This window comes from Hoplias malabaricus, chromosome 6 (genome assembly GCF_029633855.1).
Source record: "Hoplias malabaricus isolate fHopMal1 chromosome 6, fHopMal1.hap1, whole genome shotgun sequence".
NCBI lineage: Eukaryota > Metazoa > Chordata > Actinopteri > Characiformes > Erythrinidae > Hoplias > Hoplias malabaricus.
Genome location: NC_089805.1, coordinates 41,508,142 through 41,532,391, shown reverse-complemented (window position 1 = coordinate 41,532,391; position 24,250 = coordinate 41,508,142). Strand labels below are relative to the sequence as shown.

Here is a 24,250-nt window from a genome sequence, read left to right as displayed (position 1 = left end):
GTAGCTGCATTACGGAGGTTTATAGTGTCGGATGAATTCGAGTTCGACTTCGATCACATTTACAAGAATAACGGTACCTCTACATTTGAGTTTAGCTTATTGCTAAGCTATTGTCATGAATAATGTTGGTTATTTAGCTAGATACTGTCATAACAGTCCGTCATAACGGTGTTTTACCGCGGCGTTGTTCAGCTGTTCTCCACCAGTGACGTCACGGTTGCGTTCAAGAATTTCCATAGTGAGCTCGGGTTTTTCCGTCAATTTAATAAAATTGTCAGTTTTAAAGCAAAAATGGAGGTCCATTAAGTGGTGCTTAGCCTTTAAGTTTGTTCCGGCTGGAAATCACATAAGACAGTAAGACACTGAACTAGAGATGTTAATGATCTAAATGCCAGTGATGTAAATGTTCAGATTTATTTACTGTATTCCCTTTGTCAGTAACCAGTGGCAAAGCCTTTGTTTACTATCCCAGCAACAGAACACCTCTTATAACTGCTAACAAGTCTTTTCCTCATCTCCACTGGGAATTCGAAGCACTACGGTTTTGTAACGATGTTCGGGTCTTTGAGGTTTCAGCGTTTTCGTTGCCCACCCTCTAGTCTTTAGTTCCCGCCACAGATTCTCGATAGGATTGTGACTGGACCAGTCCAAAATGTTGAAATTTTTTTCTGTAACCCATGTTTGACTGCTTATTTCAGATTTTTGTTTTGTTGGAAGGTGCAGTGCTGCCCAATGCCAGGTTTTAATGTAGTTCTCTTTTCTCATGTTGTCGTTGTTTACATTGATAAAGTTGCCTGTCCCACTGGTTGGAAAAAACTGCAATCACCATGCTTGGCTGTGGGGAGAATTGTCTTTGGGATTGATTGCTTCTGTTTCTTTTGTCAAGTAAAAGCCACATCCCTGACTCTAAAAAATTCAGTTTTCATCTCACATGACACTCGGTATTGATTATCAAAATGTCGTCTTTGCTCTGTGGTCAGATGAGGCAAACATGGGATTGACACAGGAATATGGCTTCTGGCTTCAAATGAGGACAACCCCCTCCAAATAACCCTCTCCCTTGGTCACGCATGTGTAATTATGTGTACGTTTTGAAGAGGTGGTCCCTTTAGAACGTTTTTCTGCTCTTTGTCAGTAACTGTTCATTTCTAAAGGCAGGGAAAATCATGATCATGATGGTCATCTTGTTCTGCTTCGGGATTCATTGAAGCCAAGCACAGGACAGCACTGTGTAGGCTAATATGCTTTTAGCCATTCATTTACTCTCAGTCCATCTGTATCACACCATAAGCAACTGAAAGCATCTAAAAAATTCACTGCCAGTGAAGTGTGTCTGTCCTTGTTGCTGAGTTTGAATGTTGTTAGTGTGACTGAGTATTTTTGTGAGTGTGTGTGTGTGTATTTGGGGGGTGTCAGGTTCTTATCTGGCTCTAATCTGAATGCTAATCAGCTCTGTGTGTGGCTTGTGGCTCTGGTGGCTCCTGTAGGCCGGTGCTCCATGGCAACAGCAGCAGTGATGGACTTAGGAATGTAATTACTCTCAGCAGGTTGTAGTGAGCACTCCAGTTTCCCCCCTACATTCTTCCAAAACTGCATAAATCACAAATAGCACTGGTGTGAGCTGAAAGGTACATGGGGTTTTCTGCACTGTCACCTGTGGAATTTGACATTACAAATGCCAGCCAGTCAGAACAGAGCTCATATGAACTAAAACATGCTACATTAAAACTCGGAGGTAAACAGAAATCGGATTATAGTCAGGTAAAAAATATAGGTCTAACGTTTAGTTAATATCAAGCTAGTTTTTAAACAGGAGAAGGGCTCAGAATAAACTGTGCCTTCATTTGGAGTTTTGTTTTGTCAAGGACAAAACTGCAGTGAAACATTCTAACAACGATAACTGTAGCTGAAAAGATGTCTTACAAAAGAAGAGCTTTCATTCCACTTGCAGCTTATTACAGTTCATATTCTGAATAAGAGAAGAGGACTATGAAAAACTGTGATGCTGTGAAAGTCTCTGGTAACTCTACTTCTGATTTTTTCAGGGCAAACCAACCATACTACAGTCTCAGTTCAGATTGACTTACACCATGATCCTCAACCTGCTGCGGGTGGAGGCTCTCAGAGTGACTGACATGATGCGCCGGAGCTTCTCTGAGAACCACAGGGACACACAGGTAAACAACTCCATTTTCCCATAAGCCTCTGAGAATACTGGCATCCAGCTAGAGGCCATGGTGAAAGTGCTATTTGCTATTTGTGATTTATTGATTAACGTCTGCCACATGGTGTCAATATCAGAATGCTCAAAACTTTCTTTCTATCTATCTATCTATCTATCTATCTATCTATCATTCATTTTCTCTCTCTCTCTATTATTCATTTTCTCTCTCTCTCTTTCTCTATCTATCTACATTATTCATTTTCTCTCTCTCTCTCTATCTTCATTATTCATTTTCTCTCTATCTATCTATCTACATTATTCATTTTCTCTCTTTCTCTCTCTATCTATTTACATTATTCATTTTCTCTCTCTCTCTCTCTCTATCTATCTACATTATTCATTTTCTCTCTCTCTCTCTATCTTCATTATTCATTTTCTCTCTCTCTATCTATCTACATTATTCATTTTCTCTCTTTCTCTCTCTATCTATTTACATTATTCATTTTCTCTCTCTCTCTCTCTCTATCTATCTACATTATTCATTTCTCTCTTTCTCTCTCTCTCTATCTATCTATCTATCTACATTATTCATTTTTTTCTCTATCTATCTACATTCTTCATTTTCTCTCTCTCTCTTTCTCTCTCTCTCTATCTATCTATCTATCTATCTATCTATCTACATTATTCATTTTCTCTCTCTCTCTCTATCTTCATTATTCATTTTCTCTCTCTCTATCTATCTACATTATTCATTTTCTCTCTTTCTCTCTCTATCTATTTACATTATTCATTTTCTCTCTCTCTCTCTCTCTATCTATCTACATTATTCATTTCTCTCTTTCTCTCTCTCTCTATCTATCTATCTATCTATCTATCTACATTATTCATTTTTTTCTCTATCTATCTACATTCTTCATTTTCTCTCTCTCTCTTTCTCTCTCTCTCTATCTATCTACATTATTCATTTTTTCTCTATCTATCTATCTATCTATCTATCTATCTATCTATCTATATTCTTCATTTTCTCCTCTATCTACATTATTCATTTTATCTCTCTCTATTATTCGTTTTCTCTCTCTCTCTCTCTCTCTATCTATCTATCTACATTATTCATTTCTCTCTCTCTCTCTCTCTCTCTCTCTCTCAGACTCATGAGAAGAGAATATCTGAGTTGAGATCAGTGCTCTCCTCCCTCCCTCCTCTGGACACAGAGGGCCAGCTCTCTGATTTACTGTCATATTACCACACTCTTAATGAGCTGCGCATCACAACAGAAGCCCTGCAAGTGAGTGTACACACACACACACATGCATACAAAAGGGAAACACAAGTGTGTGTATATATAGACTCTCACACTCCTACAGATCTTATGCATAATGTTCCATCAGCAGCAGCTAATCACAATGTTTTATTTATTTGTTTATATTATGATGGTGTTTTTGAAATCAAGGCAGAAGACCCACATAATTTGCTTTTATCTTCACGGATACCCTTTGTGACCTTACCATACATAACTGTTTCTGATTGTTTTCTTTTCTCTAGCAAGCTGTGATGGAGTCAATGAATGGACTGAAGGCTCTCTCTGTTGGGCGGGTAGTCATTGTGAATAATGCCCAGCACTTCAATGCCTTAGCAGTCATTTTACAGGTCTGTGTGTGTTACTGTAAACGTGTTTACTCCTGTCATTAACGTGTTTCATGTCCATCGGGTCTGGTGAGTTTGGCCAGATTCTGTTCAAATGTATATTTATGAATCATATTATTATTTTTTTATTTCTCTTTAAAACTTACATGATCGTTTTGAGAGCTGTGTCATTATTCATCTCTCTGTTCTTCTGGTTTCAGGTGTCCAACGATTCTGTGAATCGGACGTTCACTGCTCTCATTATTTGTGAAAAGGGGAATGAAGAAACATCAGGAAATGCTCCAAAAAACATAGGCTTCACACATCTCCACAATACCAGCCTTTTTATTCCTGAGGGTGAGATCCCCTACCACACACACACACACACACAATCATAGACACTGTGTTGTCTTCCATTCATTTAATGGAGGCTTACACTGAGCTAAACCAAAACGTCTACTAGCTCAACCTGAAACTCACCAAACTACTGCTGGCTGGGATCCAGCTTACAGTATTTCAGTCTGTATTGTTTATATTAATACTGAATTGATTGTTATTTTTACTGAATATGCCAGTTGTTAATATAACAAGTGAATATAAACCTGTGTGTGTGTGTGTGTGTGTAGGTCCGTGCAGTCACACTGTGCAGAAGCTAAAGGCTCAGGATATTTCAGCCATCACTAATAAAACCTTGAAGGTCATTCCTGAGAGGATCATCGACAACTATAACAAGAGACAGCAGCCTCGTTTCAGGTGTGTGTCTATATCTGTGTGTATGAATTAGGCCTTTCATTATGCTCATTAAATATAAGGAATGTCCATTTACCTGCTTCCATTAAAGCATTTCATGGAACTGACTTGAAAGCTCTTTTGCTCCCTCATTCACTCACTCACTCACATTCAGGGATTACACAACATAGTGCTATTGCTCATATACTCACATTTAGGGACTGTTCCGCTAGGGGTTGCTGTTGTGCGTTTCATCTGTAATATTTTGTGTCCTTGTTAAAGTACTCTATGTTAAAGTACTGTACTGGAGATAATTATAAATTCATTTTAGAGCCCAGTTAAGGTGCGTTTGTGTAAATCTGACATAAAGACACTTTAATGAAAGAAACTCTTTCTCTTAGAATGGATCCGCCTGGTCAGGCCATCTCCACGGCAACACAGGAGCTTCTGCGATTGGCTGAGGCCAACCCGGGCGGTATTGCAACCCTTGACCCTGTAAATGACATCCACCTGAAGGGTGTGGACGTGGTGGAGGGAGTGATGAGGCAGAGGGTTCTTCAGGAAAGTCTGAAGGATTTCCACTGCACACACTCACCCACCTTCACTGAACAGGTTCAACTCCCTTACTGTCTTTTTATCATCTTTTTAATCTTTATTCATGGTATTTTCCCGATTCAACTTGGGGTGTGTAGGGTTAAATACATTATCTAACAAACACTAATTTAAATATAAACCGACTGTATAGCTTGAGATATAAAAAAAATAAAGTGAATAAAAGGCAGAGAATTTTTCAAAACTCTTTGCAGTGTTCAGAACGCTATATTAAATCCTGCGTTATTTCTGTTGTGCTGATGCTAGCCTCGAGCTGGTGGGACATCTGTTCTGCATCTCTGTGACTGTCCTGGATAAGAGCCTGTCTCATTAGCTTCTATTTATCATGTCCAGGCTCCAGTGGAGGAAAAAAAAAAAAAGACTAAAGCTCATTTCCCCACTATTTATCTGTGTTTAGTGCATGTACAATCAGCAGGGTCAAATCAGAGATCTAGGATAAATTAGCAAGTGAGTGAATACCTAATAACATTCCTCTGTCTTGTGTCAGTTCGCACGCGTCCAGGAGAGGATGAGTCTCCAGGAGGAACTGGACAGGCTGCTGTTTCTTGTCTCTGATATGTCCCTCACTCTGCTGCCTGAGTACAATCAGAGGATTAAGGTCAGTGTTATTACACTCAGCAAATTATCATTGCGCCCTTTCCTAATACATGTCTACCTCCTCTGGGTCCAACAGATCCAAGCAGAAGTATCACATCATGCAAGAAGCAGGAGATACCTGTCCTGCTTATAGAAGGAAAGCTCTATAAAGGCGTTTTCACGTTTGTCACAAATGTTTGAGTTCACACCCAGGACTCGTTTGTGGGAGGGGCTTATTATCTCTGGCTTGCTTTCACACACAAGACTCCGTTTGAACCGTGGATTAATTGCACAGTTCCACACTGTTACGGCAGTTGTCTAAGTGCAACCAGGAAGGAAGACCGAGTTCCAAAATGATTCTCAGGCCTGAGGAGAGTCAGAGGAATAACACAGAGTCAAGTATTCACTCTATCAATCTCTAGTTTACTCAAACGTTTGTTGCAGTGTATATAGGACCATTGTGTACCATTGGCTCATGTCTCATTGCTCAAAACACAGACACTCCCAAACTGGCATCTTATGCTACGCATATTTCTGTCGTCCTGTTTTCTCTTGTCAGCATAATGTTTCCAGGCGGCTAGGTCTTCTCTAATCTGTCTAGAAATCTTACTTCTCTAATTTAACTAAAGGAGTGCATTGTTAAGCACTTTCCCTCCCCAATCCAGGGTCGCGTCATGAGTACATTATGTAATAAGCACTTTAAGGTCATGAGCTTAAGCACAATATGTTCTATACTTCAATCATGATGTGTCTGCATATAACAATCATTATAGAGTACATTGGTGGATTATTATCGTAATTATTATCTCATTACAATGTTATATTGTATTTTCCCGTCAGATTCCTCCATTTTTATGATGAATTAAACATGTAATATGGAACAACTTAATCATACATCAACCTAAAGTAATAAAATGCAAAAGGTAACATCATCCTCAGACTAGCTAGGGATCATGCATCATCGTGAGGCATTTCAAGGGGTAACTCCTCCAGAGGATTGCATGCACACTTCTTCACTAACCATAGTGAAGGTGACAGAACGCTCAATAGTTTTGGTGATCAGACTTCTAACACAGGGAATGCAGCATCTGATTACTGCCAGTACTAATAATGAAATGATTACCATTATAGTTAATTTCAACAGCAATGCTCCCCATTTGCCAAAATATGAATCAAACCATGCCATCCAATCATCATTTATACCAGAAAATTCATGCAACTCAGCACTGAAAGCTGTCAGTTCTACCATAGCTTTAGTAAATGACCAGTTTGCTGCTGTGTGATTAGGAATGAATGTGCAGCAGTGGTCACCAAACGTGACACACCTCTCCCTTTTTCGGCCAGGATCATATCAAGGGTGAGTCGTTTCTGATAGGTCATTTATGAAGCATAAGGCAGGTGTTCTCCCAGAACCTTCAATGTGTCACAAGTCGTGTTGGCTAAACGTTGTTGATTGTACCATATGAAATTAATATTATTTACCGTGACCCATACAATAGATTCAAACCCAGCTGCCACAGGGTTCCATGCTTTGAAGTTATCAGGGACTCCCCTTGGAATGCCGATAGGTCCCTCAGGAAATCTCTTTTGTATCTGTGAATTACCTTTTTAGATCAGATAATTTGAATTTAGGGAAGATAAGTGTTGGTTCCCCCAGCATGACTAGTGCACACGTACCTGTCCAATTTGAAGGAAGGGTTGATCTGTGGTGACCTCCGTGGCCATAGCCAAAATATATCAGCCCTTGGTCTCTGTTGAGTCACCAGATGCATATACACATTTTGAAGCGTGGCTTTGTAATCTGAGTCCTGGTGGAACACCTTTTAATTCTGATCAACAGCCCACATGATCGAACAACGCCCTGGGAAATGCCCCACTTCTATTACACACGGACAAGAACGATTACTTATTATGCTGATTGTCTTTTGACAAATTTTGTGTGAAACACACATCCGATGCGTCCAAATTATCACTGTAGTCATCTGGATTTTCGATCATGCCTGTAAGAGATAACATTAGAAGAGATGTTAACCAAGTAGGACATTCACATGGGATTACTGAGTAATTAAACGCTTTAGAACCTGCTGCAAGGCACAGTCTCTAGGGTACATATAACCTCTCTTCATTGACTGATCTAGGATGTCTTCATCCTTGCATGCTTTACTTTTATGGTCATGCAATAGACACCATAACTTTAATGGTTCTGGATGCATGTATCTCATATATTTGGCACACATGGTAGCACTGTAAGGAAATGGCATGATACTGGGAAGTTCCCAAGCACTCATACAAACATAACATTTACATTTACATTTATGCATTTGGCAGACGCTTTTATCCAAAGCAACTTACAAAAGAGGATCTAACTTTCAAACTACAGCATGATTTATACAAAATACCTCACATTGAGTGCAATATGCCAGGAAGTAATAAGTGCGTTAAAGAAAGACTTTCAGTGCAAGAGATACTCTCAGAAGAGCTGGGTTTTCAAGGATTTCTTGAATGCGGAGAGGGTTCCTGTTGCTCTGATAGTGCTTGGAAGCTCCGTCCACCAGCGTGGTACCAGAGATGAGAATAACCTCGACTGACCTGTACAGGGGGTTGGCCGTGTTAGTTGGCGCTCCTTTGAGGAACGGAGAGGGCGGGTGCTAACGTATGGTTTTAAGGGTCTATTGAGGGAGATGGGAGCAGGACCAGTGAATATTCTGAAGGCCATCATTAGTGATTTAAATTTGATGCGAGCAGCTAAGGGTAGCCAATGCAGCTCAACTTATAGGGGTGTGACGTGCTCTTTTAGGCTAGTTGAAAACCAGGCATGCTGCAGCATTCTGGATCATCTGTAGCGGTCTCACAGCACAGGCCGGAAGACCTGTCAGGAGGGCGTTGCAATAGTCAAGACGGGAGATTACTAACGTCTGAACAAGGAGCTGTGTTGCATGTTGAGTTGGGTATGGCCTAATCTTCCTTATGTTGAATAGGGAGAAGCGGCACGATCGAGCTACAGCGGTAACGTGATCTGCGAAGGTCAGCTGGTCATCAACCATGACACCCAGGTTTCTTACAACCTTGGTGGGAGCCACTGATAGGGACTCTAGCTTGATGCTGATGTTGTGGAGAATAGCTTGCTTGGCTGGGAGGACCAGCAGTTCAGTTTTGGATAAATTCAATTGGAGGTGATGTTCCTTCATCCATGTGGATATGTCAGAGAGACAGTCAGAGAGTTGCCACTGAAGTGTCACCTGGAGGAAAGGATAAATAGAGCTGTATGTCATCTGCATAGCAGTGATAGGAGAAGCCATGCGAATGTATGATTGGGCCTGAAGAGGTGGTGTACAAGGCAAAGAGGAGGGGACCCAGCACTGAGCCTTGGGGCACACCTGTGGTGAGGTGGTGTCGCGCTGATGTTTGTCCAAGCCATGACACATTGAAGGATCGTCCAGTGAGATAAGACTCAAACCAGGAGAGTGCATTGTTCTTGAAGCCCAAGTGAGTGAGTTTGTCTAGTAAGATGTGGTGGTTGACCATATCAAATGCTGCTGATAGGTCAAGCAGGATAACATGATGAATTAGTAGCTGTTGTAAAAGCTTGTTGACTTTCTGCTGCCAGAGATTAATACCAGATCATATGGTCTCCGTGCAGAGATGGCCTGAACCTTGAAATAGCCTTTACAAAGTTGGTGCCAATAACATCAGCCAAGTGATTAACACTCAAAAAACATTCATTCTTGCTTTACAGAATTATTGTTGCTTTGTAACGTTGGAGCTTCCTTGCAGTGTGTCTCGTGGATCCAAGGTTCACTTCCCTCAAAATTCACCGTGGTTTCTGTAGTCAGCAGGACTTGGAATGGACCCAACCACCGCTGTTGCTTCCAATGCTTACGCCTGTGATCTTTTATCACCAACCAGTCTCCTGTTTCAAGGAGTGTAACTTCCCCTCAGATGGTTTGAGCAGAGCTCCTGCTGCCTGAGTGAACAGAGCATAAAGTTGTTAGTAATTCCTTACAATAGATCAACATATGGTCTTCCAACAATCTGCTGTCGTCCAAATATCCTGGTGGATCCAACCCTCATCTTGGTGGTCTGCCAAACAGAATTTAAAAAGCTGTTAAACCAGCTCTGACTCTGGTTCGCATGCGCATATAAATTACGACCAGTGGCACCCAATTGAGGCCTGTTTCTGCACAACATTTCTGTAGTTTGCTTTTGATCGTTGCATTTTCTCTTTCCACTGAACCTACACTTTGTGGATGATATGCGCAATGCAGTTTCACTTCTATGTCCAATTTCTCCTTGAGCTGAGTGAGTGCTGTGCTAATGAAGACTAGTCCGTTGTCACAGCCAATGTGTCAGGGAATACCCCAATGTGGAATAAAATGCACCTAAACTCTTGCTACAGCCTGCACATCTTGCTTTCTGGTACATTCCTCCCATTTGGAACATCCACTATCACCAAACAGTATTTCGTTCCCTCACACAAAAGCCCATCTGTAAATGTTCAAAAGGCTCATTGGGTGGAGCATGTGCCCCTGGTGTTACTTTAATCCCTCGTGTGCGTTATGCTGGACGCAAATAAGGCACTTCTCACAATATTTGGAAATATTTGAAAATTGGAAAACACACAGAGGGCAGATGTGGTCCATCTAAGGCCTGTTATACTCCGTTTTGAAAACACAGCCATCTTTACGTCAAGCATCTGAGAGGTGAGTTCAGTGAGAAAGACGGGCCAGAACACAGACTTCCTGAAAGAGAGAAAACAATGGGTCATTTTGAGCGACATGCTTGGCTGCCGTGTCTGTGAGGTCACAACCCCTAACAATCTGTGAAGTGTCTTAAATGTGAGCATGACACTTAATCACAGCAACAGCTTTGGGCAAAAGAAATGCTTTCAATAAAACCACCAGTAAAATATGATCAATGTGCACCTGTAAATGTAAGAAACTTCCTGTATTACTACACCATTCGAAAAATCATAAACACAGGAATAAGCCAAATATTTGCACTCTTACCCTCAGCCAGTTTACAGGCCTCTGTTAGAGCCACCGATTCAGCTGCTTGAGCTGCCAGAACACAAACTCTCATGCAGAGTCACAACAGCAAAACCAACTGGGTTCTTTCCACAAGTGTCATGGGATGCTATCCCATCAACAAACAAATTAAGATCAGCGTTAGGAATTTGAATATCCCTTAAATCAAGTCTCAAGGAGCAGACCTGAGAGATGGCTGTGAAAAAGTCATGAGGCTCTCCATCATCCTGTGTAAGGAGTAGCCTTTAGAATTGTGCAACAGTGAATATTAACATTCAGCAGTTCAAGCAACAAGGCATGATGTCGTTTTAGCAGCGTGTAGCTGATAAACGACATGTATCCTGTTCTAACAAAAATCATTAATGCCTCATGTTGAACCTCCAATATCAACATTTTTTTTAACACCATGATCTCTCTGGAAGCTGGGATCACCAGTTTTACTGGAGAAATATGCCCCTGGGCATTTATGAGAACCCCATGAGAACACAACAATGCAACAGTATCTTTTTGACATGCTTCAGCATCAGACAAACACACCAACAAATCATCTACATACGGAAGAAATGAACTGCCCCTGGGGGAAAAGAAATTCTCAAATCAGCCTTAAGGGCTGCATCAAAAGTGATTCTGCATAACACTGAGGCGATCGGGTCCATGTCCACAGTTTACCCTTAAATAAAAACGCCAACCAGTACTGGATTTCTCCACTCATCAGATTCCCCTGAAGCACCCATTTTATTTCTTCTTCAGGGTATGGACAGCTGAATTAGGGCGTGGAACAATCACACCAGTAGCGATGAGCGAATTGAACACTAGAGTGATGCCCTCAATAGCGACACGTTTGAGCGGCTACTGATTCTTTTTTGGTTGATTGTCGTTTTTAGGATGAACTACTACAGGTTGGGCGCATATTATCATCCACAACTTCATATTTGCTCTTTGCATATCAGCAGTCTGGGACTGCAGCCAGATCCTCAGGAGGAACTGAAACACTTACACAGCTCTGGTTTGTGTGTGTGTGTGTTCAAGTCAATTGAGAAAACAGAAACCACAGCCATGTATTGGACGTGGAACACTTCAGAATTTTAAATTATTAATTTTCACCCCTCCTCCATGACCCCTCCAATCATTTAAGGAGGTGCACTTGCACAGCCACGGGCCCAGATCTTTCCACTCATCCTTAGGAAGTTTAGACAGTGATATATGAGGCTCGGAACGCACAAATATACTTTTCTTTTGAACAAACAGGTTAAACAATTGGGTGAGAAAATGATCTGAGCCACAGGGTGACAATTTTCCCAGTAGAGATACACAAGCTTTAGTTTTTCACTTAAAACCATCAAATTCCATTTGGTTTAAAGTCTTTATCAGGCCCTTTATTCAGTGCATGTGCACAGTGCAATGAAGGTCCTCTACTGACATGACCTTGACCCAGTCTGTTAGGAGGGCAGTGGATTGCAGAAATTGTTGATAAAGCCAAGCTTGCCCAGTTTAACAGCAAGCCACTCGCCTGTTTCACCATGACATAAAACCACTGTATCCTCCGCACAGACCTTGATGCCCACATAGACTCATTATATATTAAATACTCAATTTACACATGTCCATGGTGAAAACCCCTTCGTGGGTCTGTACCAGCTACTTGTTTCCACAGAGCCGGCTGAGCTTCTGCCAGTTTACACTCTTCCTTCTTCTTGCTGTTCAAAGTCTTTTCTGTGTGTGCAGCAAACTTCTTCACATTAGCAATGCAAGTCTGGAAGCAAACTGCAGACACATTTACATTTCAGATGACTGTCTCATGGTGCCATATCAGTGGTCTCCCAATCTTCTGTTGGAAGTTCTCCTCCACCACCCCCCATTCGAATTGCCAACACTCTCCAAAGTTCATGTAGCCTTGGGTGGGAACTCTCACAGCACAGTGAATGTGTTTACAGAAATCTCACACCCATCATTGATATCAGGGAGTGAGGCTGCCACCTCTTTTATTTCTGCAAATGTCCAAGGCCCAAACAATTGTCCTACCCCTTCACCCATAGGCACTTCCAGCACCGGCATGCTGAACTGCCCTATCGCCTCCATCAGCACGGAACTTCATCTGCTGAATCACAGGAACAGGGCTTTATGCTCAATGGTGTGGTTTCTTTCCTTTTTCAGTTTGGGTTGAAGTCAGGTGCAGTCATCTTTGGAAACATGGTCGAAGAAACTGTGTTGTCTCTCCGGTCTCAACTGTCTCCCCGATAGACCCTTCTGCATGCTTCAACTGTTGTTGTGGCTGTGTGGTAAGTGTCGGCTGCTGCAGCTGCGCCATTAGCACTGGTTGTGCTGTCGACAGTGCTACAGTGGACAGAGGTGCAGGTGAAATCAGTTGAGGACACACATCCAGGTCCCAGTCAATCTTCGGATGATGGCCATACTCAGGAGCCGGAGCACATGGAGAAGTAGAGCAAGCATAAGACACACATCAGTTTTTTATATTCATTGCTCTCTCTCTCTTTTTCTCACTTTTGTTCTGTGTTTGAATTATTTTCTGACTCACCCTTCCACAGGTCTAAAGCTCACCAGTCCAACACAAATGGCACTGGAATTTTTTCTGAATTCTGTAATAATTCTTCTCTTAACCGTTCTGACTGGTTAGGACTGAAGCTTCCTCCCACAGGAAACCCCAACTTAACCCATTCTGCCTTCTGACCTACACTGTTTGGTCCCTATTCTCTCGACATGTTTCTCTTCCTTTATTGAGAATCTAAGCACATGCTGATTTACTACGGCAGTACCCCACTTTTGTTGTTCTCACCTTATCCTGTTTTTTTCCTTTTCTTTTTTTTTCACTACTCACTAGCGAAATCCTATTCTGCCTTAGGAGTATTACTTCTACCCAGTAGAAGTGACCTTATATCTCTCTCCAGCAGAATGTCCTGCCCTAGGAGTCCTACTTCTAGCGGAATGTCTTGCCCTGGGAGCTCGTCAGCTCTGGAGACATGAACACGTGTCGTCAAAACCTTACCTTCCGCCAAGTCCTTGTTCCCACCTGGTGTCCCGTTTCAGTCCAATATCATTGGCATCGGCGGACACACAGCGGAGCCACCTCCTCACTCTGGAGGCTTTTGGTGGTTGGCTGGATTAAGACTTTTTCTCCGCTTGGAGACCTCCAGATGCATGAGATGCCCCCAAATTGTTATGGCAATTGTCTAAGTGCAACCAGGAACCAAGACCGAGTTCCAAAATGATTCTCGGGCCCAAGGAGAAATCAAAGGAATAAAGACACATAGTGAAGTATTCACTCCAATCTCTAGTTTATTCAAACATTTGTTGCACTGTATATAGGACCTTTGTCACATAGACCAATGGTCATGTCAATCATTCGGTCATTATTACGTCATGTCTCATTGCTCAAAACACAGACACTCACAAACTACCACCTTATGTTACGCATATTTCTGTTGTCTTGTTTTCTCTTGTCAGCATAATGTTTCCAGGCGGCTAGGTCTTCTCTAATCTGTCTAGAAATCTTACTTCTCTAATTTAACTAAAGGAGTGCATTGTTAAGCACTTTCCCTCCCCACTCCAGGGTCGTGTCCTGAGTACATTATGTAATAAGCACTTTAAGGTCATGAGCTTAAGCACAATATGTTCTATACTTCAATCATGAAGTATCTGCGTATAACAATCATTATAGAGTACATTGGTGGATTATTATCGCTGTTATCTCATTACAACGTTATATTGCATTTTCCCGTCAAACATACAACACCCTTCTGTGTGTAGCCTCACAAAATGGTAGAAAGAATCGTCATCTGTTTGATTCTTTTCTGTTTGATCTTTGGTGAATATAAACACTCAAATGGTGAGGAACAGAGCTGGGATGGGATGCAAGGCATTTTACTGAGCAGGAGCCCCCACAAACAAGCAGCCATTTTATTGTGCATAGCAAAGGGAAATAACACAATGAGTTGAAGCCGTCACATTACAAAATGAACCAATCAGGCAGCCGTACACGCGGCACCAGGAGCAGTGAGCATCCCATATCTACAGCAGACAACACCAGAACCCACTAGAAGTAAATCCCAGACCCCTGATTTTAAAACGACCAGACATCAGTGCTTTTTACCATGCCTGGGCTCGAAAATAGCTTTCACATATGAACAAACAAACGTCAGAAAAATCCACAGAGCAAAAGACCCAGGCCTAGAAAAATAGCCTAGTGTTAAAAAGGCATAAGTTGGATTTTTCAACTGCGATTCTAAAAATTGCTGCTGTTGTGCCCAGATGTGAACAAAATGGTTACAAACTTCATCTTCCTCCAATATTTACTAAATGCTGTTTTGAATTACAAGGTCATTAAAGGATTGTGTTTATATGGTGTGAATATTGTGTTTGTGATGTGACAGGTGCTGAAGGAGCTGAAGTACATTGATGAGACTGATGCTGTACAGCTGAAGGGCCGAGTGGCCTGTCAGATCAGTAGCCACGAGCTACTGCTGACCGAGCTGCTGTTTGAGAACACTCTAAGTCCTTTAGCTCCAGAGGAGAGTGCTGCCCTGCTCTCCTGCCTTGTCTTTACACAGAACACACAGATAGAGCCACACATCCCCAACACTATACAAGAGGTGAGTTTTCATGTCTTAATTTGGTCTCTCTGGGTAGGTTAAGTGATATCTTATATACAGGGTGAGTCAAAGGTGGCACCCTTTTATTTCATAGCCCCAGCAAGTAATGGGTGAGGGGGACTATCTTTTAGACTATGTCCAGAAAATGGCTGCCATCTTGACAGCCGCCATATTGGATTAAGTTTTTCCAATGGGGAAGGTGGTGATGTAGCATATCAAAGAAGACCGGAATTGTCTCCAAATCAAATATTCAGTATCTCATGTGGTTTAAAAGTTATCAACGCAGAAATTTAAAAATTTCTGTTGTTGGTTACAGGTTCATTACAGGCTCGACCAGACACTAAATGCTCAGTGCTACCTGACTACAGAAACTGGTCACATCCATTATGCCGGCAGTCAATTTTGCAGGAAATTCTGGTCTTCTTTGAAATGCTACATGACCTCTTTCCCATTGGAAAAACTTGATCCAAGATGGTGGCTTTAAAGGTGGTGTCTATGTTCCGGACATGGCCTAAAAGACATGACCCCCTCACCCATTACTTGCTGGAGTATTCAGATATGTCATTTTCACATTCGTTTCTTAAATAAAGGTTATATGCTATAGGAAATATAAGTATAGGAATGAATGATGATGTCACTGTCATTTTGATACGGGGCAAATATTTGCTGAAAATATATCACTTTTGAAATGTTTAAACTGGGCGGCAGGTAGTGTCGCAGTCACACAGCTCCAGGGACCTGGAAGTTGTGGGTTCGATTCCCACTCCGGGTGACTGTCTCAAGTTCAAGTTCAAGAAGTGTATTGTCATTTCAGCAGGATACAGTGTTTACAGTACACAGTGAAACGAAATAGCGTTCCTCCAGGACCAAGGTGCTACATAAGACAATACACAACATTAAAGTGCGACTAGTGCAAAGCTAGTGCAACATAAAACAGTGTCTGTGAGGAGTGTGGTGTGTTCTCTCTGTGTCTGCGTGGGTTTTCTCCGGGTGACTGTCTGTGAGGAGTGTGGTGTGTTCTCTCTGTGTCTGCGTGGGTTTCCTCCGGGTGACTGTCTGTGAGGAGTGTGGTGTGTTCTCCCTGTGTCCTCCGGGTGCACAGGTTTCCTCCCACAGTCCAAAAACACATATTGGTAGGTGGATTGGTGACTCAAAAGTGTCCGTGTGTGTGTGTGTCTGTGTTGTCCCGTGAAGGACTGGCGCCCCCTCCAGGGTGTATTTCCACCTTGCGCCCAATGATTCCAGGTAGGCTCTGGACCCACTGCGACCCTGAACTGGATAAGCGCTTAATGATAATGAATGAATAAATGTTTAAACTAATGTTTTCAATATTCAGTATTCAATATTTAGACGTCCTTGCCTTACTGTGCTTTACTTTACTGTGTTTTATATTTAATATATATTTAATGTTATATTAATGTTGATTCCTACAAGTTTTCAGTGTTTATGCATTGTATCAGCAGATATGTACAATAAAATATCCAAAAGTAAAACAGCGTTTAAAAAAATCCTTAGATACCTTAAGCAAAGTGACTTAAATGTTCTTAATGGCACAAGAACCCACTGCTGAGCTGAGAATCAGGAATACTTGGCATTTTATAAGTTCATGGACTGAATTATTCACCTCTTACTCATGTACTGAGTGGGAGTGTAATGTACAACATTATCTACAGCGATCATACACTTTATGCATGGTTTAGGCCTTTTAGCACGAGCAAAAAGATTTTGTCCCTTCCTAAAGATGGTTGTGTGATCAGAGCACTAAGCTACTGCACTGTTGGCCAGTGACTGAACCTGACCACTATTTTTTTTGTGCCTCCAGCAAGGGCAGCATACTTCCAAAGCTCCACACTCATACACACCGTGTCACATAGCTCGGGAACATGGAAGAGCTTTAAAGGGCCTGAATTAGTCATGAATGAGAGTGTGTGGGGTTTAAAATGAGGTGACATCTTGCAGAGCAGCGCTAAAATGCTCTCTCTGTCCAGACACTAAGAGAGTGGAGCCCACAGGTGTCCGACTGTGATTTTCCAACCATTCCCTGCCTGTCTGGGCACTTAAACTGCCAATTGAACAGTAGACTTGGAGTATAGAGCACAGAGATGAGTGCAGTGTGAGCTTGGTGTTCTTAATCCATGACTTATATTTTAGAAAAACTCCCTCTTACATTGTGGATCAGTGCTGATATCTAATATTTTACACTTACATATCTGACAATGTAGATATATAAATATCTGTATTATGTCAAGGTTGCTCTACATCCACCTGCATTAGCATCACAAGGGTTAAAATGACCTAATTTCGGTTAATTACCTAAACTACCAGAAATGACCTGCCTCTTCTGGAGTACGATAAATGTAGCATAATGTGTTGTTTTGAAATATCATACAATTTTTTAAATTTAATTCTCTCTCTTCCTCTCCTTCTCCCTGCAGGGGATTGACCGCGTGCTGTGTGTTGCTCAGAGAATCGGGGAGCTACAGAGAGAATGTGGTCTGGCACAAACAGCTGAAGACTTTGTGTCTCAGTTCAAGTTCGGTCTGACTGAGGTGGTGTACTGCTGGGCTAGAGGCATGGTGAGGACAATCTCCAAAAAACACAAGTTTGGCCCTTCAGGGCTGCAGCATGGGTGCACTTCACAGTTTATGCAGTGTGATTTTGTGTGAGAATATGACAAGCCCTGTCATGTAGTCTGATTATATTTTTAAATCTTAACTTCCACTGAGCCTGGTAATGAGATTTGGGCTTAGACTTAGTGCACATCTTCAGTAATACTGTCATTTCTATGAGGGTTTTTTTTTTTTTAATTAAATTTTACCTCCCGGGGCGACACGGTGGTGCAGCAGGGAGTGTCGCAGTCACACAGCTCCAGGGACCTGGAGGTTGTGGGTTCGATTCTTGCTCCGGGTGACTGTCTGTGAGGAGTGTGGTGTGTTCTCTCTGTGTCTGCGTGGGTTTCCTCCGGGTGACTGTCTGTGAGGAGTTGGTGTGTTCTCTCTGTGTCTGCGTGGGTTTCCCTCGGGGTGACTGTCTGTGAGGAGTTGGTGTGTTCTCCCTGTGTCCGCGTGGGTTTCTTCCGGGTGACTGTCTGTGAGGAGTGTGGTGTGTTCTCTCTGTGTCTGTGTGGGTTTCCTCCGGGTGACTGTCTGTGAGGAGTGTGGTGTGTTCTCTCTGTGTCTGCGTGGGTTTCCTCCGGGTGACTGTCTGTGAGGAGTTGGTGTGTTCTCCCTGTGTCCGCGTGGGTTTCTTCCGGGTGACTGTCTGTGAGGAGTGTGGTGTGTTCTCTCTGTGTCTGTGTGGGTTTCCTCCGGGTGACTGTCTGTGAGGAGTGTGGTGTGTTCTCTCTGTGTCTGCGTGGGTTTCCTCCGGGTGACTGTCTGTGAGGAGTTGGTGTGTTCACCCTGTGTCTGCGTGGGTTTCCTCCGGGTGACTGTCTGTGAGGAGTGTGGTGTGTTCTCTCTGTGTCTGCGTGGGTTTCCTCCGGGTGACTGTCTGTGAGGAGTTGGTGTGTTCACCCTGTGTCTGCGTGGGTTTCCTCCGGGTGACTGTCTGTGAGGAGTGTGGTGTGTTCTCTCTGTGTCTGTGTGGGTTTCCTCCGGGTGACTGTCTGTGAGGAGTGTGGTGTGTTCTCCCTGTGTCCGCATAGGTTTCCTCCGGGTGACTGTCTGTGAGGAGTGTGGTGTGTTCTCCCCGTGTCTGCGTGGGTTTCCTCCGGGTGCTCCGGTTTCCTCCCACAGTCCAAAAACACACGTTGGTAGATGGATTGGTGACTCAAAAGTGACCGTAGGTGTGAGTGAATGTGTATTCCCGCTTTGCGCTCGATGATTCCAGGTAGGCTCTGGACCCCCCGCGACCCTAAAATTGGATAAGCGGTTACAGATAATGGATGGATGGATTCCAGGTAGGCTCTGGACCCACCACGACCCTGAACTGGATAAGGGTTACACATAATGAATGGATGGATTTTACCTCCCACCATTATTTAGTGTTCATTCAAAGCAAGTAATACATTTTTAAAGAGATATTGTTAAATCATGTGTTAATACACTCTGCTCAGTGTGTGTATATGCGAATTTGTTGAATACTTGAATGTGTGATTGAACACGATTGGAAACATGATAGAAAAGGTCTTTCAGTCCCCAGTGGCTCCTTATTAACAAACTAGTTTAAGTATTATAATTAGGGTTCAGTATTTATGAATGTGAAGATGTTTCATCACAGAGCTTCTCGCTCTTAATATTAGATCTGTTTAATCGGGCACTGTTTCTCAGAACCTGCTCTTATATTCACAAAGCTATCTGAACAGCCCCTGTAATGTTGAATGCATCTCCCCAATACTCAACACAGGTTCCTGTGTAATCACATTGTCCAAGAGAATAGTATGCCCTGGAGCAGATGCACATGAGCATAAGGTTATCATGCTCAGTGTCAATCACAGACATGACACATTTTGCCTTCACAAATATAAAGACTCTTGAAAGTTCTCAAAGTGGCAAAGGCCCTGGACCCTGCACATGGCATTCTGACTGATATCTATCAGTATAACATTGCTTATGTATTAGCATTAAAGTGCATTGTAGTAGTTAGTGTTAAAGCATTGTGTGTGTGTGTGTGTTTGTTTTTCAGCCGTTTGCTGAGATTGCCCAGCTAACAGATGTTCAGGAGGGGACAGTGGTCCGATGTATTCAGAGACTGGATGAAGTACTGAAGGAGGTGAGACAGGCTGCCCGCATTGTCGGAGACTCTGTCCTCGGCAGCAAGATGGAGAGGGCGTCACTGGCCATCCGCAGGGACATTGTGTTCACAGCTTCTCTCTACACACACTGAAAGGAGGAGGACACAACACAGCTGACCGTGTGAGAATAGATGGACCTGTACGAAACAATTAACTCATTAACTATTGGCTTCAAACCAGTAACACATGACAGCATGAAATACGCAGTGTCATAATCTGCTGATTATTTTTAGCACTGTATATTTGTATAACACCGTGCAAAATCAGAGACCAACATTTCATTTCCTGTCAAATCAGCTGTTAGAAAGAATAATTCATCTTTCAGTGTCTTTGAAACATAATTAACAAAAAGACACGCAGACATTCGCACAAATAACTAACCACACACAGCTCAGCAGCCTTTTCTTTTTCCTGTACATTAACAATAGTTGAAACATATATTTCTGAGAAGATCTGAAATTGTCCACTTGCAGAAAACAAGGAAAACAAGGAATTTCCAAAGCGGGAGTTTAAAGAATTATTAAGACCAAAGTTTCAGACCATAACTTTCCCCATCAGATAAACAACATTTAAAGCTTTTACATTTGAGAGAAGAGAAAACCAAGCTCCATTCTCTCCTTTGGATCTGAACAAACGCACTGGCTTTTATGTCCATTCTTCCAACGAATGAATGTTGGGCATTTTTAGACCATATGTGGTTCTTTAGGCTTCTGAGTAAGTTTCTAATAAATTTACTGTTAATGCTTTAACCTTGACACAAAAAAATAATGACATATACATGGTCATTTAACTGGGAATTACACAAATGAAATGGTGCTTTCTCATTTCTGTACAGTGCGGTTTGTAGCATTAAATGGGCTGCAGATCAGAATAAATTGCTGAATAAAAAACACAGACTAGACAGAAACACAAAGAGACGCATTAGAGCCATCTTGGCTATGATTGCCTAAAGAGGCAGGGGGAAGGAAAACCTCTTAGGACACAATGGTTGCTGCACAATTGGTCCAAATGAGTACTTATGGAATTACAGAAAACTTGTTTACATTGTGTGTGTGTGTGTGTGTGTGTGTGTGTGAGAGAGAGTGAGAGAAAATGAGAGTCAGTGTGTGTGAAAGAGAGAGAAACTGTGCCTGCTTGCTTTGTTAGGAAAATCCTCAGATCATAGAAGTAATCTCTACTGAATTGGAAATTGAGGACAAACCCAGTGATGGACCGTAATTCATTATGCAGTAATAAAATTCACTTTGTGATAATGAGTCCTTGGGCCTGGTGTTATACTTGTCATTGATCATAATTGAAAAAATCCTATTGGTATTTCTAGTCTGTTACACTCGAAATGATGTAGTGATACATTTGTGTGTGTGCGCAATCTTAAAGGGGAATTCCATCAGTTTTTCAAACTACATAATTTTGTGGCTGAGCTACACTCTCACCAAACAAGGTACAGTAGAGGTACATTATTGTCACTAAATGTACAACTAGTGTAAATCCACCTTTAAAAGTACAGCATTGGTTTTAAAGAGTAGTTGTGTTCTCTAAAGCTACATTACATTCTATTCTCCATAAGGAGATGTGTAATCTTTAAAGGCTAAGCCCCAGCGATATGAAAGTGTGAAACAAATAAATACAGTGGAGTTTGAGTTCCTAACTAGTGTTTATTGATAGTCAGAAAACATGTTATTTCTTACTAATTCAAGGAATAAGGTTTAAAAGACCGTTGGTCCCCCCCCCCCCCCCCAACGGTGTTGGGAAACTCTAATAGGCGTCTTGCCTGTGACGTAGATGGTGGACAACAACTCTAGAAGCTGCACTTAATTTAATGCAAAATGACGAAAAGGTGTGTTGTTTTTGGCTGCAATCATTCAATGTACAGTGGGACATCTGTGAACAAATGACCCAAAGATCCCAAAATATCCAGAAAATGGACTAAATTTGTCCACTTTAAACGGGCACTTTGGAAAGGAGCCTCCGCTCACTCCGTTATCTGTAGCTCATTTCACTGGCGCTTTTCCAACAATATGGGCATGTAAGGACACCAACGAAAGGTGTTCAAGAGCCTCTGTAACATGGAGGTAAACAGGGTAAGGACACTCACTTCGCCTGTTTTAGTTGGTGTTAGTTAACGTTAGCTTGACTCGCTAAACTCGGTGGCTCAGATTATACTCGGCTACGTAGCTGCATTACGGAGGTTTATAGTGTCGGATGAATTCGAGTTCGACTTCGATCACATTTACAAGAATAACGGTACCTCTACATTTGAGTTTAGCTTATTGCTAGGCTATTGTTATGAATAATGTTGGTTATTTAGCTAGATACTGTCATAACAGTCAGCCATAACGGTGTTTTACCGCGGCGTTGTTCAGCTGTTGTCCACCAGTGACGTCACGGTCGCGTTCAAGAATTTCCGTAGAGAGTTCGGGTTTTTCCGTCAATTTAATAAAATTGTCAGTTTTAAAGCAAATTAAGCTGCTATTTTCATTTTAATTCATACTTATATCTGTCAGTAACTACAATAATGTGAAATATTCATGGAGGTCCATCAAGTGGTGCTTAGCCTTGTTCATGTTCTGTAATTAAGGCACTGAATACCACCACAGTGACAGTTTTTCTGAATGTTTGAAATCAAAGTCATGCACAGTGGATTGGCATGAACTCGGAGGAATTTACAGACTCTTTAACACAGTGGTGATAGGAACCAGAGGTCACAATAGCTACAAGAAATGTATTATTGTTATTTAGTAACCAAAACAAGGAATGAACTAGTCTTCAGAGTTGTATATGTAATGTTCATAATGTTAAAATAAATGTAAAAAATCTTTTCTTTGCTTTATATTAACCTGCATATTCATCTCCCATAATTCCATAAATGTTAAAAACTATATCAAAAATTTTAAAGGAACAGCTCAGGCATCTGAAAGTGTATTTGTATCTAACCTCTGACTGTATGTTTTGATAAGCTATTAAGATGTGAAGCAACTCATGGGGCTACTCACTCACTCACACACACACTCTCTCACTCACTCATGAGTAGAAACTGCACCACAAGGGGAGCTATTCTCACATACTCATGTTCAAGGACTGCTTCCAAAGGAGGTGCTAATGGGCTTCTGACTCCTATCACCACCTCTGTAAAATATTTAACATAAATTTCCTTAGAGTAAAGCTTTTAAGCTCTTAATGAGTGTTTCCATATCAGTTATTGACTTTTGCCAAAATTGTAAATGTAATATAAAACAATTTTTTTTAAATGTAATAAACAATTTTTGAAGAGGTGAAGATTGATACAATGATCTAACATTTTTTTTGCATTATGTCAGTTTTGTTTTGTTTGTCTTGAGCGCGGGTTGTTTTATAAAGCTTGACCTAGTTCACAAAATTCATTCATTCATTGTCTGTAACCCTCATCCAGTTCAGGGTCGCGGTGGGTCCAGAGCCTACCTGGAATCATTGGGCACAAGGCGGGAATACACCCTGGAGGGGGCGTCAGTCCTTCACAGGGCGACACACACTCACACATTCACTGTCACACCTACAGACACTTTGAGTCACCAGTCCTCCTACCAACGTGTGTTTTGGGCCATGAGCGGAAACCGGAGCACCTGGAGGAAACCCACGTGGACACAGGGAGAACACTCCAATCTTCAGAGTCACCCGGATCAGGACTTGAACCCATAGTTTCCAGGTCCCTGGAGCTGTGTGACTGTGACACTACCTGCTGTGTCACCGTGCTGCCCCTTAGCTCAGAAAATCCATTACAAAATACGACCTGGTTATTTTACCAGACTGTTAGCCAGATAACATAAGCTTATAGGCTGGAGGGTTATAACCCCACAACAAAAGCAATGGGCTGTAGATCAGTGCAACTGTATTTTCTGCAATGATAGAGCTCAATCCCATATCTCTGGGATGAGTTAGAATGGTGTTTCATCATTAAACACCAGCCCTTGACCTCACTCATTTTTGTGTGGCTGATTGCCATCCGAATAAGAAGTGTAAACATGTTCTCTGATTGGCTGAGGGAGTATGGGGCTATGGCAACTTTCTGCGTGGTCATGTTTGGGCAGCTCTGCTCTGGACTATAAGGTGATCCGAGTTACTGTGAAATCCTGCTTTATGAATAATTCTAAGCGTTGTGAGATGCTGATGCCACTGTCTCTTTAAGACAAACCCGAGCGGCTGA

The 24,250-nt window shown here is 42.0% G+C and overlaps 1 protein-coding gene across 1 annotated transcript in view; it reads left to right on the top strand.

The window, feature by feature from the left end:
- Positions 1-21,722, top strand: part of skic2 (SKI2 subunit of superkiller complex) — a 37,855-nt gene extending 16,133 nt beyond the window's left edge. The window contains exons 20-29 of the mRNA XM_066673937.1: positions 2,046-2,177; positions 3,312-3,449; positions 3,707-3,811; positions 4,009-4,144; positions 4,414-4,540; positions 4,918-5,128; positions 5,616-5,726; positions 15,117-15,335; positions 17,771-17,911; positions 19,962-21,722. Coding sequence (XP_066530034.1) covers positions 2,046-2,177; positions 3,312-3,449; positions 3,707-3,811; positions 4,009-4,144; positions 4,414-4,540; positions 4,918-5,128; positions 5,616-5,726; positions 15,117-15,335; positions 17,771-17,911; positions 19,962-20,162 — 1,521 coding nt within the window. The 3' untranslated portion in view covers positions 20,163-21,722. The remainder of the gene's footprint in view (positions 1-2,045; positions 2,178-3,311; positions 3,450-3,706; positions 3,812-4,008; positions 4,145-4,413; positions 4,541-4,917; positions 5,129-5,615; positions 5,727-15,116; positions 15,336-17,770; positions 17,912-19,961) is intronic.
- The last annotated feature ends 2,528 nt before the right edge of the window (positions 21,723-24,250 follow it).